Raw genomic sequence first — 15,178 nt, 5'->3', positions numbered from 1 at the left:
TCGGTTTCTTATATTCATCTCCTATGCCATTGAGAATATGTAACTTTGACAATGCTTCTAACGTAGTATTATACAAAGATATTAATGGTACTTTGAAGCTAGTGATTGAGGCTTGAATTGCTTATAGAATAAGACGTTCTTTTCGTAGCCACTAATCAGGATCTGTTATTGGGATGCGTTCTCTAGGTATTTAGATTTTTTCTGGTGAATATTTGAGAGAGCCGTCAATGTAACCTAATAGTTCATATCAAAAAAGAAGATTAGAGAATTGTGCTTGCCGAGATGTATAATTGCCGCTTTTGAATAATTTGAAGTGGATTAGAGTTGCAGCATTGATGAATATAAGTATTGTATGTTGAGGAGAACTATTGTTTCTCGAGGAAAGAATAATTGGAGCGTCATATGTAGATGAAAAAGACATGCTTAGAATATGAACTAATTTAGCGAATATCGAGCGAGGAGGTCGCGGGCACAGGAGCATATGGTTGCGGATTCGTCGCCACTGATGTGACAAGCCAAGCATATGACGATGATGGAAACACTCAAATCTGCCCTAAGGATGAATCGAGGCGAGGGGGGATTTGGAGCGCTCGACCTCCTACTGTGCAACCTGCTTCTTCTCGACAGCGTTGGCGAACATGACGTCCTAGGAGAGTTGGATGATGGCGACGTGTCTCTCCTACTGGCACGAGCAATAAGGAATTTGGAGCGCTCAGCCTCCTACCGTGCAACCTGCTTCTTCTCGACGTTATTGAAGAACTCAATGGAGGTCTAGTCATGACCAGAGGATTGTAGCCGCCGAAGGAGGAGGAGCAGCGGTAGTGAGGAGTTATGATGAGGAGCAGCAATAGATCTGAGGAAGAGTATAGGGTCGCTGGCGACGGGTCGAATGGAAGTGATAGAGGGGAGACGTTGGATCGTTCAAGGGGAGCGTGGCCTTCGGCGACTGAAGTCGCAGCAATGACAGTAAATATAATAAGTCACCGAGCAAGATTTTGCAGTTTGAGAATAATTGTCAAACAGAATAGTGAAATCGACAGATTGTGAGAGACCTGGCTTAGGAGATGGATCGCCGAGCAGAAGAAAAAATCGGTAGTGGCAAATATGTAGAGGAGGGATTACAGTCGCCAGACAATGAGGAAGGTCAATGTTTTGCTCGAGACAACAGGTCCTCTGATACCATGTAGAATTGAGTAATATATTGTGAAAGGGATGAATTTTATTCATTGAGGTGAGTGAGGAAGAGATTTCCGTCGATCAAATGCTCAAATCACGTAATCAGATCAGTTACGCAAATTCATGATTTATCCTCAAATCATAGATTGATTAAGGATATAAGGAAGCAGTTTACTTGTTCCCCATCTTATATGATAATTCTTCGGGATAGGAATAGGATGATCATAATGTGTCCACAAATGATGATGTTTCAAATGAATGTGTTGAAAAAGAGTCGGTAATGAGATGAAGAATTTGTGCTCCTCCCGTGTACGTACACAGGCTTTTCCCAGCTCGCTATTGGTTACATAACACATTAATATCTATTCTTTAAGAAATTATATATATCTTGAGGGGTTCATCTATGCTTTTATAGGATACACCGTCAATATGAACCATTAGATTATTATATCACAAGTCTCATAAAAAATAGAAAATAGAAAATTTCTCGGTCTATATTTAATCGCCGCATTGTAAGGACGCCACATGGTCAGCTTGGAAGATTAAGTTTCGAAGTTGAATTCCCATCCAAACTGTACTGTGAGAAAGTAAGTTGGTCGGATATGCATGCATATCTCATGTAATGTAAAATTAGTATATCCAACCATGTTACCGAATCCTACCTCGCGTGACATAATCTGCTCATCTCGATCTGTGGGACGCGGAGTCTCCATTGTTTTCGGAAGTGCCATGTCCATATGCAAAACGGCAAGGAGAAGTCGAGGTTTGAGGCTCGAGATGCGCAGCATGTGGAGGTTCGAGGTCGCCCTCTCGGGCAATGGAAAGAGATAAGGTTGTCTGTACGATGCACCGGCTCTCTTCGCAGTCCTCGTAACTTGTTTCCGCATGTTTCACGTTTCATATAGGGGAAGACGTAATCTTTGCTACACAACATGTTTCACGTTTCATGCATGGGAGAAGGAAGGATCTCATTTTAGATTATATGTCTTGATGTACTGCGGGAGGGAAGGCGCATTAATGTGTGTATCCATCAGTTCTCGCGCACCAAACTCACGTTTGTTTGCTTACCTACGCGCGAGATCTGTTGGCAGGCATCGAAGCAAACGGGCCACTGCCTCCTCATACTTATCCAAACTCAGGGCTGCAGGGCTATAAGTACCCCCACTCGTTGCTCTTCTTCTTCAAGCGCATCCGTACCTGCAATACGTGCTAATATCTTCCGCAGAAGTAGTTCATACAAGTCGGATAATGGTGCGATGCTTGATTCCATTTCTTACCATCTTAATAGATTTTCTTGTGTGTTAATTTGGGGCAGGCCATGCTTGCATGCCTGCCTGTATATATATCTTTTGTTGCTATATATGGTATTAATTTGGCTGTGGTTTCGTTGCTGGCGGCCGGTGCGGTTGCAGGCGGGCGTGCTCCAGCAAGGACCATGGGGTGGCAACGGCGGCAAAACCTGGAATATGAGACAGGCGGATCACATTAGCAACGTCAAAATTCATTACAACGATGCCGTATTCGCGTTTGACTTCACCTTCACCGTCGACGGCAAGAAGAAGACCATCCACGTCGGAGGTGATGCACCCCAGTACAATGAGGTACTGTCAAAGCTGAAAACATGCGTTTAGTATTTATTGATCAAAGGTTACAATTAATTATTCCTAGGATACTAGCGAATTCCCTAACTATTTTTTGGTGGTTTATGTCTAACTACATCTTTGATTGCTTGTATAGATTACTCTAGAGGAGGACGAATACTTCACTTTCATCTCTGGACATTTCAAGACGATGTGGACGACAAACGTTTTCATAACACAACTTACCCTTGAGACCAACAAGGGCAATTCTGTGAGCGCCGGCAATTCGATTGGCAGTCATTTCTCCCTAAATCTAGAGGATGAGGGTAAGATTCTAGGCTTCTTCGGACGTGAAGGTTCTACCATCGATGCCATCGAGGCAATCGGAGTTTACTGCACTATACCAAATTAAACACACGTCACGTCTTGGTGTCTGTGTCTTAGTCTGCTGCAATGTATCTGCTTGGTTGGGGCGATAAATAAGTGGCAGAAATTGTCGTCGTCGTCGTCGTTGTGTTTCTTTGAATAAAACAAGAAGTATGTTACGGGTCCACTGGTTATTGTACGCTAATTGACGACATGATGATAGTTGAATCCAATCGGTGGTTGCATTCCTATGTCATTTCTTCGAGTAAATATGAACAATATATCATCGTGGAAGCCGTTCTTGTGATATGCCTGATGATTTGATTTGGGTAATGTAAGTCTTTTTTTTGTCCAAATAAAAAATAATAATAATTTTTCAGAATGTCTAATACTTATTTATTCTCGGATATCCAATCAACGAGCACAAAATATTCAATGGGTCACTCCCTTCTTTTAAAATGAGGAAGATTTTATTACTCCAGAGTGATTGGCCAACCGAATAGCCACCTGGATTGCTTCTTATGTACATGTATAAACTCGTAGTCTTCGAAATTATGTAACAAATATTTAATGTCAGTGACCGTGAAGTGTCCATGGTACAATAAAGTTGCAATGAATTTGTCCGATGAATTCAAAATTTGATTTTATGGCGATACGCCAAAAATCATCATTTCGTGAAATCGCATTCAAACCCTCCTAGATCACCACGACGCTTCATATGACGTAATGCCTTTTTATTATATTTACCTACCACCAATAAAGATAATATGGCGAGCAAATCATGCAAAACATATCGCCATCTATTTCATTAAACGAACCATCACAATTCACAATTTAGTTTGAACCATCCTCGACAAGATTTTGTCCATTCAATTTATATATAACTTATATGTTGAATAGATCTCTCAAGTTTATGAACCCTGTCATTAGCCAAAATGCATGTCATGATTTTATGGAAAAGAAGAGTTGGGGAACGAGTAGTGTGAGCATAAAGGATCTCATTTTGAGTTCTCTAGGGCCTAATGTAACTTGTATTCAAATACAAACCCATAACTCTTGTACCAATACTTTCTCATTCAAACAGCCATTGTCACAATGTTTTTTCTTTTTCTTTGCAAATGTAAGTGGCGAGGATGAGATTTGATTTGGTATACTTGCTATAAAGAGTCAAAATATTTACTCGGTTCGTCATCTAATAAACATCTTCAAAATATACTAGATTTTATACGCATGAGCGCGTAACTCTCGATATGACATCTAACACTTTATTTCAATACTTGTTTATGCTAGGATTGATTTTTATTTTAGAGTCTATATATTATTTTTCTTCGAAAAAATCTTAAACTTTAGTGATGATGATAGAAATAAATGATATAGTTCACATTAGAGTGAACCAAAATATTATCAAGTCAGGAGATCAGGCTCCTCGCCATTTAATAATAGGATTCATATTCCTTAGATAACTGAAAATTATATTTAAAAACAATTCTTTATCGATTAGCATTTGTATGTTCAAAACAATATTAGAGGTGTCAATAAGAAATAATCAAATTTATTTGATTATTCTTGATAGATAATTTTCCTAACCACACCTCACCTTGGTGACAATAATGGGCATGCTTCTGTCATGACAAGTACGAGACGAAGAAGTTAGAGGCTCTAAGCACTAAGCAGGCAGGCCGTGGACAATGGAGCCCGTCCTTTCTCATCTGAAGGAAGGAGACGAGGCGGGCGACCACCAAATCCATGTTTCCTTTTAATTGGAGGTTATCCACAAGGACAAGATGTAGATGGAGCTCGTCGTCTGAGGCAATGGAAGGAGATAGTGGTGCTGTTGGGCTCAACCATCCGGCCACCGTGTTCAAGATTATCATATTTACTCACCGACTCCGTCGGAAGTCCTCGCATCTCGTTCCTAGCAAACAATTAATTACACTGCATGCAAGCAATAAAAAAAAGGAAGAGCACGGAATATGCATGTTTCACGTTTCCGTGAGATTTTAGGACGGTGGTGGTGGGGGGTGCAATTCTTCCTTGATGTATACATCAGCTCATACTTATCCAAACTAGAATGGTGGGCTATAAATACCCTCATCCGATGCCCTTCCCAGCACCAAGTCCTGCAATAGCATCTTCTGCCGCCAAGGGAGTGTGCGCGTCCATTCATTATTCTCGGTTGCTGCTAATATGGTGAGTGGCGTTGTTAGTCTTCAAAATTCCATCCCTTTTCTGACTTCTTCAACTACACTTGCTCGTATACTACAACATAGATGGATGGATGACATGTGGTGTTTATTCTGATGCACGCAGGGGAGAATGGTGAAGGTGGGGCCATGGGGTGGCAACGGAGGGAATGTGTGGGATATGGGACAAGCCGACCACATTACCAAACTTCGAATCTATTACGGAGATAACATTGTGGGGTTGGAGATTACCTACATTCTTAACGGTAATTCCCACACCTACAAACGTGGAACCACCACCGGCGCTTCCAAGGAGGTATATCATCTATACATCTATGTGTATATAAATACACACTTATCAACTTCGTGTCTTTGTCCAACCATATAAACTGGTTCGACCAGATGAATGTTTTCTAGCAACACGTTTGGTAGTCAAACCAATTTCTCTTGAAAATACATTGCAATATTAGTTTTCTTTTTCCCATTGTTTGTTTCTCGTTAAATCCTTGATCCTTTTTTGCAGATCATCCTTGAGGAGGACGAGTACTTCACTTCTATCTCCGGATACTTTCATGCATTATCCAATTATCAGCGACATGCAATTGTGATGTTGCTTACTCTTGATACCAACAAGGGTGCATCCATAAGTGTTGGTAACAAGACTGGCTCTTCCTTCGCCCTTACTTTAGAGGAGGGGAGTAGGATTCTGGGCTTCTTTGGGCGAGCTGGTACAGCCATTGACGCTATTGGGATTCACTGCTCATTGCCTAACTAAGTGTATGCACTGGCTCGTGTTCCTATCTATGGAATGATGTAATAAATAAGCAACGATTACTATTATGGTTCTTGCCATCATCGTTGTTATCCTTGTCATTCGGTGTTGCTTTCAATAAATAATGAAATGTTCTCGAATCCACTTTGATATCTTATCATTACTTGGTGTGCCTTTCGTGATGGAATCCACGGCTCTTATTTGACGATAATCACTTCCTATGTATGCCCAATTTTGTCAAAGAGCTAGCAGGTGACCTTCTATTGATTGTGATCGTTAAGGTGCCAAAGCTGCTAAGAGTTTTAGTACAAGTTATTTACAAAGCTATTGGGATTAAAGTTATCACCATGATTGAAGGATTGATAGTGTAATAGAAGATGATGGCTCTACGTATTACCATGTATCCAGAAGACATCTTGTTCGATCCTTTGTTGATGTCATTATTGCTTTGATTGCTTTTTCTTTTAGATTTTTGATTGAATTGAGCTATGATAGTTGGTCATGTCATCCTCTTTTCTCTTTTCAAATATTATTAATGATCAATCGACTTATCATACGGTTCTTTAAATGACATCGGTGAGTCTCATACATGAATTATTGATGTCGGTTTCTTATATTCGTCTCCTATGCCATTGAGAATGTGTAACTTTGACAATGCTTCTAACGTAGTATTATACAAAGATATTAATGGTACTTTGAAGCTAGTGATTGAGGCTTGAATTGCTTATAGAATAAGACGTTCTTTTCGTAGCAACTAATCAGGATCTGTTATTGGGATGGGTTCTCTAGGTATTTAGATTTTTTCTGATGAATATTTGAGAGAGCCGTCGATGTAACCTAATAGTTCATATCAAAAAAGAAGATCAGAGAATTGTGCTTGCCGAGATGTATAATTGCCGCTTTTGAATAGTTTGAAGTGGCTTAGAGTTGCAGCATTGATGAATATAAGTATTGTATGTTGAGGAGAACTATTGTTTCTCGAGGAAAGAATAATTGGAGCGTCATATGTAGATGAAAAAGACATGCTTAGAATATGAACTAATTTAGCGAATATCGAGCGAGGAGGTCGCGGGCACAGGAGCATATGGTTGCGGATTCGTCGCCGCTGATGTGACAAGCCAAGCATATGATGATGATGGAAACACTCAAATCTGCCCTAAGGATGAATCGAGGCGAGGGGGGATTTGGAGCGCTCGACCTCCTACTGTGCAACCTGCTTCTTCTCGACAGCGTTGGCGAACATGACGTCCTAGGAGAGTTGGATGATGGCGACGTGTCTCTCCTACTGGCACGAGCAATAAGGAATTTGGAGCGCTCAGCCTCCTACCGTGCAACCTGCTTCTTCTCGACGTTATTGAAGAACTCAATGGAGGTCTAGTCATGACCAGAGGATTGTAGCCGCCGAAGGAGGAGGAGCAGTGGTAGTGAGGAGTTATGATGAGGAGCAACAATAGATCTGAGGAAGAGTATAGGGTCGCTGGCGACGGGTCGAATGGAAGTGATAGAGGGGAGACGTTGGATCGTTCAAGGGGAGCGTGGCCTTCGGCGACTTAAGTCGCAGCAATGACAGTAAATATAATAAGTCACCGAGCAAGATTTTGTGGTCTGAGAATAATTGTCAAACATGTTGGGCTGATGGCCCATATTCAGCCTATGTGGGCTTTATCAGCCCACAGCCCACACCCCCTCTTAACCTAACCCTAATTAAGATTAGGGGGGTGTGGTGGCTGCGTTTTAGAGGCAGATTAAAGCTATAAAAAGGCAGCAACGAGGCAGATCTTTATAGCCACGAGATTCCAAAGAGAAGAAGGAGAACAAGGCAGAAAAGGAAGAGAAAGAAAGAGAAGAAGACAAGGACAACGCAGAGAGACTGTTCACAATCATCTAGCAATGTTCTCATCTCAGGTTAGATCAAATCTATAGTAGACTTTTGCTGTGATTACTTGGGGAGGTTTTAGATATTGTGGGCAGTGACGTGATCCTTGTATCCCAGTTATTCTCTTGTGATTGTTGCTAGGGTTTTAGGCAAGAGATTGAGATTTGTATATTCATTATTCTCATAGTGGATTATCTCTAGTTTGCCCCGTGGTTTTTGTCGGGAAATCATTGGGGGCGACATCATATGCGCAGCGGAAGAACAAGAAAAACAAAATCCCAGATTCCCAAAAAGATGTTCGTCGTCGTGCGAAGATTGGTGCGCAAAATCCGCAAAACACAAAACTGCGTATAGAGATTGTGTTACCTAGGGAGATCGTATATCCCTGTTTCCTTGCAGATCCTTAGGAGAGGGTGAAGGAGGTCAAGCGTCCTCCTCTCTAGCGGTGATCCACACAGCAGGGTTGCGACGACGCTCCTCAAAACTCCAGGCCTACTCTGAGGTGGAGAGGGAGAGGAGAATAGGAAGGGCAAGCAAAGACTCTAGCCTATGAGGCTGTGAATCCCTCCTATTTATAGAGATCCCGTGTCAAAACCCTAATGGGTCCTTTCCCTAGTGGGTATTGGATCTGCATCCAATAAGACAAGGGCTCCGTCGGATATCTCATATCCGAACCTCTACTCATCGCAATGCCTACCATATGTGTGTGACCCTCTAGGCCCAATATCGAGCTGGCCGTGAGTCATACCTGTCAGAACTCCTTCTAACTTAGTGAATTATTATCTCTGTAATAATTCACTCGACTCATCGACTACGAAAGTACTAGGCCACTACGCCGTAGTCCCCAGACGATACAGGGGAATCCAATCCATTGGACCTGTCTGTCCTCAGTTACCATGTACCTATAGTCCCTCATCCATCTAATATCCCAGAGACCGTATATCGAGCATGGTGCTGTCAGACCCATACGGTTTCTACTCGAGTCTCGCTCTAATCGGATTCTCCCGGAGAACTCTTTCTCTCTCAACCCGAATGACCCTGGCCAGGGATTTGTCTGAGCAAGAACACATAGGATATTCCTCTCATGACGCCGAGAGTGGATGATCCTCTGTCGACACTCAATAGCCCTCGTAAGGTCGACTACCACTCCCAATGACCAGCTGTACTAGATCTGAGAACAGTCAAACCTATAAGTCTGGTATCAAAGAGTGGAGCACTCATACAGGACATCCTTGGTGTCTCAAGTCTAAGGACCAGATACACCACTAGGACTATGGAATCGCTGTCTGACAATAAGGCATCATCAACCATCCAGCATTCCGTAAGCGGATCAATCAGTGAACTCATTCTCCAATGAGCACCTGTACTGTATCCCTAGTGTCCCTACACGAGCAGCTATGAGACCAGCTGCATCCATCATATGGACGGGTATACAGCACACCAGTCTATCCGGTTATCACGATGTCCCTCTCGAGTAACCTATGACCGGGATTATTTAGGATATGTGTTTAAAGGTGAATCGATCTCATTATCGTGATCTCATCACGATCCGATTCCCATTGCACAAATCCAAGGACATCACAATATATATGCATTTATGCAATAGTTATAAAGTGATATATGCCAAAATATAATAAGCAAAAAGATTCTGTATCAAGTCACACGTGCCATCACTCACGTGATTGGCTTGCTGGGCACCTATGACTAGCAATCTCCCACTTGACCTAAAGCCAATCACCTATGTGTCTGATCCCCATCAGACCCCTGTGACGCTCACAGACAATCTGAGACAACGGCTTTGTCAGTGGATCTGCAATGTTATCTTCGGATGGAACTCTTTCCACTGCTACATCTCCTCGGGTCACGATCTCTCTGATAAGGTGGAACCTCCTCAGAACACTTCTGATGAGACCCGGGTTCCCTTATTTGAGTAATCGCCCCGTAGTTGTCGCAATATAAGGAAGTCGGCTCCTCGTTACTCGGCACGACTCCCAAATCTATGATGAACTTCTTCATCCAGACTCCCTCCTTTACTGCATCCGATGCAGCAATATACTCCGCCTCTGTGGTCGAGTCAGCAGTAGTATCTTGCTTGGAACTCTTCCAGCACACTGCTCCTCCATTCAAGGTGTACACACACCCTGAATTCGACTTGCTATCATCGACATCAGACTGAAAACTTGAGTCAGTGAAGCCTTCAACCTTAAGGCTATTACCTCCATATACTAGTAAAAGATCCTTAGTCCTTCTCAAGTACTTAAGGATACACTTTACTGCTTTCCAGTGCTCCAAGCCTAGATCCGCCTGATACCTGCTCGTGACACTCAGAGTATGCGCTATATCAGGCCTAGTACATAGCATGGCATACATGATAGACCCTATTGCTGAGGTATAAGGTATCATATTCATGTTTGCCCTTTGGAATTTTCCATGCCAAACATTTTGACAATGGTTTCTATGTACCTGGACTGGGACAAGCCAAGCATCCTCTTGGATCTATCTCTATAGATTCTAATCCCCAAGATATAGGATGCTTCCCCTAAGTCCTTTATGGAGAAGTGTCTAGATAACCAAGTCTTTACTGTGGATAGCATTCCTACATCATTCCCAATGATGAGGATGTCATCCACATATAACACCAAAAAGGTGATAGCGCTCCCACTTACCTTTCTGTATACACAAGGCTCATCTTCGTTCTTAACGAAGTCATAAGATCTGATTACCTCATCAAATCTTATGTTCCAACTTCGGGAAGCTTGCTTTAGTCCATAAATGGATCTAAGCAACCTACACACCTTATCTGGGCAGTTCTTGGACACGAATCCCTCAGGTTGCATCATATACACCTCCTCCTCCAGGTTCCCGTTGAGGAATGCGGTTTTCACATCCATCTGCCAGATCTCATAATCATAGTGTGCTGCAATAGCCAATAGAATTCTGATGGATTTTAGCATTGCTACGAGTGAGAAAGTTTCGTCGTAGTCAACACCTTGCCTTTGACGATACCCCTTAGCCACTAGCCTTGCTTTATAGGTCTCTACCTTTCCATCTACTCCGATCTTTTTCTTAAAGATCCACTTGCAACCGATGGGTACAATACCTTCGGGCGCATCAACTAGGTTCCAAACCTTATTGGAGTACATAGAATCCATCTCAGAATTCATGGCTTCTTGCCACTTCCCGGAGTCTATACTCATAATAGCCTCCTCGTAGGTCTGAGGATCAATATCCTCTACATCCTCTGCTCTAATATGTCCCACATATCTCTCAGGAGGATGGGATACTCTATCAGACCTGCGTAAAGTTGATACTTGTGTATTAGGTACCTGAACAGACTCGGGCTGTAGAGTGGTGCTTGAGCTTGGTTCCCTAACTTCGCTCAACTCTATCATTCTCCCACTGTCTCCGCCAAGAATGTGTTCCTTCTCAAGGAACACTGCTCTCTTAGCTACAAAGACCTTTTGGTCCTCGAGATGATAGAAATAATACCCACAAGTTTCCTTGGGGTATCCCACAAATTTGCATCGCTGTGTCCTTGATTCTAACTTATCGGGGTTGTGTCTTTTAACATGGGCAGAACAGCCCCAAATCTTAACAACCTTAAGATCAGGCTTCTTCCCTTTCCATATCTCATATGGTGTAGACACTACCGACTTAGTTGGAACTCTGTTCAGAAGGTAAGCTGCGGTTTCTAGGGCATATCCCCAGAATGAGATGGGTAGGTCAGCGAAACTCATCATGGACCGTACCATATCTAATAAAGTACGATTTCTCCTTTCAGAGACACCATTGAGCTGAGGTGTGTAAGGAGGTGTCCATTGGGATAATATCCCATGGTCCTTGAGGAACTGAGTAAACTCTGTACTTAAGTATTCACCTCCTCGATCTGATCGAAGAGTTTTGATACTCTTTCCAGTCTGGTTCTCCACCTCATTCTTATACTCTCTGAATTTCTCAAAGGCCTCGGACTTGTACTTCATTAAGTACACATATCCATACCTTGAGAAATCATCAGTAAATGTAATGAAGTAGGAGTAACCTCCAATGGCATGAGTTGACATGGGTCCACATACATCACTATGTATGAGTTCCAACAACTCAGTGGCTCTCTCTCCAATTCTACTAAATGGAGATTTGGTCAGTTTTCCACGAATGCAAGCCTCACAAGTTGCATATGACACATAGCCGAATGGATCTAGATATCCATCATTTAGCAACTTTTGAATCCTTCTTTCATGGATGTGACCTAGTCACAATGCCACAGGTATGCACTGTTCAACTCATCTCGTTTCCTTTTGGACACATTTACATTCATGATATGTGGAGTGGTGTCTTGCATAAACAAACCTTTATGCAATATTCCTCTCGTCAATCTCCCCTCGGCTTTGCTAGAATTTACAATAAATTGTAGATGTGACAAGCAATATTGGTATCCAATACCAATGCATTATCACAAAAATCTGCCAATTGGAGATTGATCATGAATATACCTGAAGCTTCTCCAAGCTTCTATTTCGCCCTTTCTACAAGGTACTCTTTGTAGTTCCTCTTCCAGTGCCCATCTTTACCACAGTGGAAGCACTGGCCTTTGTCCTTTGTTGGGTCTTTCTTAGCAACCTTTGCTTTACCTTGTTTGCCCTTGCCCTTTCCCTTCTTAAGGGACCTTTCTGCTTTCCTTTTCTTTCTGATCTCACCAGTGTAGAGAACTGGCTTCTCTTTCTTAATAGTACTCTCTGCCTCCCTCAACATATTGAGGAGCTCTGGGAGAGTCACCTCAAGCTTGTTCATATTAAAATTCATTATGAACTGTGAAAAGGAATCTGGTAGGGACTGAAGCACAATGTCCACACACAAGTTATCCTCTAGGACCATTCCTAGACCTGTGAGTTTCTCTATCCACTCAATCATCTTTAGGACATGGTTCTGAACCGGTGTCCCCTCAGTCATCCTAGCGCGGAAAAGGCTCTTGGATATCTCATATCGTTGAGTCCTTCCCTGTTCCTCAAACAATTTACGGACATGTAGGAGAATGGATCTGGCATCCATCTTTTCATGTTGTCTTTGTAACTCTGGAGTCATAGAGCCCAACATATAGCACTGAGCAAGAGTGGAGTCATCAATGTACTTCACGTAGCGAGCGATCTCATCCTCGCTTGCCCCTTCTTCGGGCGTAGGCATCACTGTATCAAGGACGTACACGATTTTCTCCGCTGTGAGAACAATTCTCAAGTTACGGAGCCAATCCGTATAATTTGGACCAGTGAGGCGGTTGACATCAAGTATGCCACGTAAGGGATTTGAAAGCGACATTTTCTGAAAATAAAGATGTAGCAAAATGAATAACATGCAGATTTTGCAAGAAATAAACTATCAAGATATGGACTTCTATCTTAATATGCTCCCACTATTTTACTAACGAGTCACGCGACACCCTCAGCACGTGAAACGGAAGTCTCCGGCAGACTTCTAGTGGGGATCAGGATCCAATCAGCGTCTTAGTGTAACCTCGAGGGACTCGACCAATCACACTAAGCCTAAAAGGTAGACAACTCTTGCCGATCACAACTCCTTGTGATTCCCGTCCTGTTCGGCCTCCGAATCACCATGGCCTCGAGGGACTCGACCAACCATGATGCTCGGTTAAGTCAACATCTTCGTTACAAGATGAGTCTGATTTGATGATATACCCTCGAGGGACTCGACCAAGCATATCATGCCCTCAGGTCACCGGTGACATCTCTATGTCGTAAGCAAGATAGCGAATCGCGATATAGGTGAGTCTCGAGGGACTCGACCAACTCAACCTACACCAGGATTCGGTTCCTACTCATAACGATGGAAGGCCACGTGGGTCAATCTAATTGCCTCACGTTTACCGACTTAATATTATCGAGAGATGTTTCTATAATTTGGTCTCCTAATATGACATGTCACACATATACATATTTAATATATATCTACATCGCATGCAAATATATATACATATCTAGTATGTGTATAATCAATCACATTAGATGATCATGGACCACAACCTAATATGATTAGGCCCGAGCCAGTAGGCCTAATCACTCACATCAAGATATATGTGTGCAACGGTGCATCTCCATGCCCTGTGATCGTCCATCTCGCCCTCGTCGGTTTCGTCGACATCTTGATGCATCTCCATGCATCACGATCGTCCGTCTCGTGGGTCCTGCTGTCGCATCCACGCTCCCGCTGCGCCTCCTCATGTGATTACAACTTAATCATGGGCACGCAGGCCCGACAATAAACGAGAAATATAATGGAGGTTCGCAGACCTCAATAATAATAATCACAAGTACACACATCACACGGTCCATGATCATCCGTCCACACATCATACATCACATGTATAAATAATCATCATCATGTAGGACTACTAGATAATAAAAATAATAATCAACTAAACCTTTTAATTAATTAATATTTTTCTGAAATCAGGGACATGTAGGGAATTTCTCAATTCCTAAGGGTATTTTCGTAATTTGGACAAAAGACAGAAACTGGAATTTCTCAAATTCCGAGGGGCAAAACTGTCTTTTTCCCAGAAAACCCTAATGCCCTTTCCCCTTTTTGCTGCTGCCGCCGCCGCCACCCTGCCGGCGGCGGCCTGTGCGGCGAGGGGCGGGGCGCTGCCCTCGCCTGCGGGCGTCGCCGCCTCCGCGGGCAGTTCTGCCGGCGAGGCAGCGCCCGCAGGCGGTGCTGCCTCGCTGGCGGCCGCCCCTTACGGGGTTTTTGCCCGTGGGAGCAGCGGCCACAGGCGCCGCTGCCCTGCGGTGCCTCAGCCCTCGCTGCCAGCCCCGCCGGCCGCAAGCCTGCTGCAAGCAGGCCGCCGGCCGGCTGCTGCAGGCACAGCGCTTGCGCATGCGCCGGCGCTGTGCTGCCTGGCTGCGACTGCGGCTGCCGCTGCAGGTGGCTGCAGGCATGCAGATCGAGGGCAGCAACTGTTGCTGCCCTTCCTCGCTTTTGCGTCAACGATTTTGACGTCAATATTCTTCCTAAACACAATACACGCAGTTCAAAACCAATCATTCGCACGAACAACCTGGCTCTGATACCACTGTCGGGAAATCATTGGGGGCGACATCATATGCGCAGCGGAAGAACAAGAAAAACAAAATCCCAGATTCCCAAAAAGATGTTCGTCGTCGTGCGAAGATTGGTGCGCAAAATCCGCAAAACACAAAACTGCGTATAGAGATTG

General features: G+C 43.4%; 1 protein-coding gene across 1 annotated transcript; it reads left to right on the top strand.

The window, feature by feature from the left end:
* The first annotated feature begins 529 nt into the window (after positions 1-529).
* Positions 530-6,080, top strand: LOC135625691 (agglutinin-like). Its single transcript, XM_065130780.1, has 5 exons — positions 530-769; positions 2,589-2,777; positions 2,914-3,135; positions 5,433-5,621; positions 5,829-6,080. Exons 1-5 carry the CDS (start codon positions 530-532, stop codon positions 6,078-6,080), a joined length of 1,092 nt encoding a protein of 363 aa, XP_064986852.1.
* Positions 6,081-15,178: the final 9,098 nt, after the last annotated feature.

The sequence above is a fragment of the Musa acuminata genome, chromosome BXJ2-10, assembly GCF_036884655.1.
Source record: "Musa acuminata AAA Group cultivar baxijiao chromosome BXJ2-10, Cavendish_Baxijiao_AAA, whole genome shotgun sequence".
NCBI lineage: Eukaryota > Viridiplantae > Streptophyta > Magnoliopsida > Zingiberales > Musaceae > Musa > Musa acuminata.
Note: the sequence above shows the minus strand (reverse complement) of the source record. Positions and strands in the feature narration are given on the sequence as shown.

What these genes read in the sequence shown, in the direction of transcription:
- LOC135625691 (XM_065130780.1), top strand. Translation starts at nt 530, where the DNA reads ATGATGGAAACACTCAAATCTGCCCTAAGGATGAATCGAGGCGAGGGG. An exon ending in CTACCATCGATGCCATCGAG is followed by an intron (nt 3,136 to 5,432) that starts GCAATCGGAGTT and finishes TGATGCACGCAG; the next exon opens with GGGAGAATGGTGAAGGTGGG. An exon ending in CCACCGGCGCTTCCAAGGAG is followed by an intron (nt 5,622 to 5,828) that starts GTATATCATCTA and finishes CCTTTTTTGCAG; the next exon opens with ATCATCCTTGAGGAGGACGA.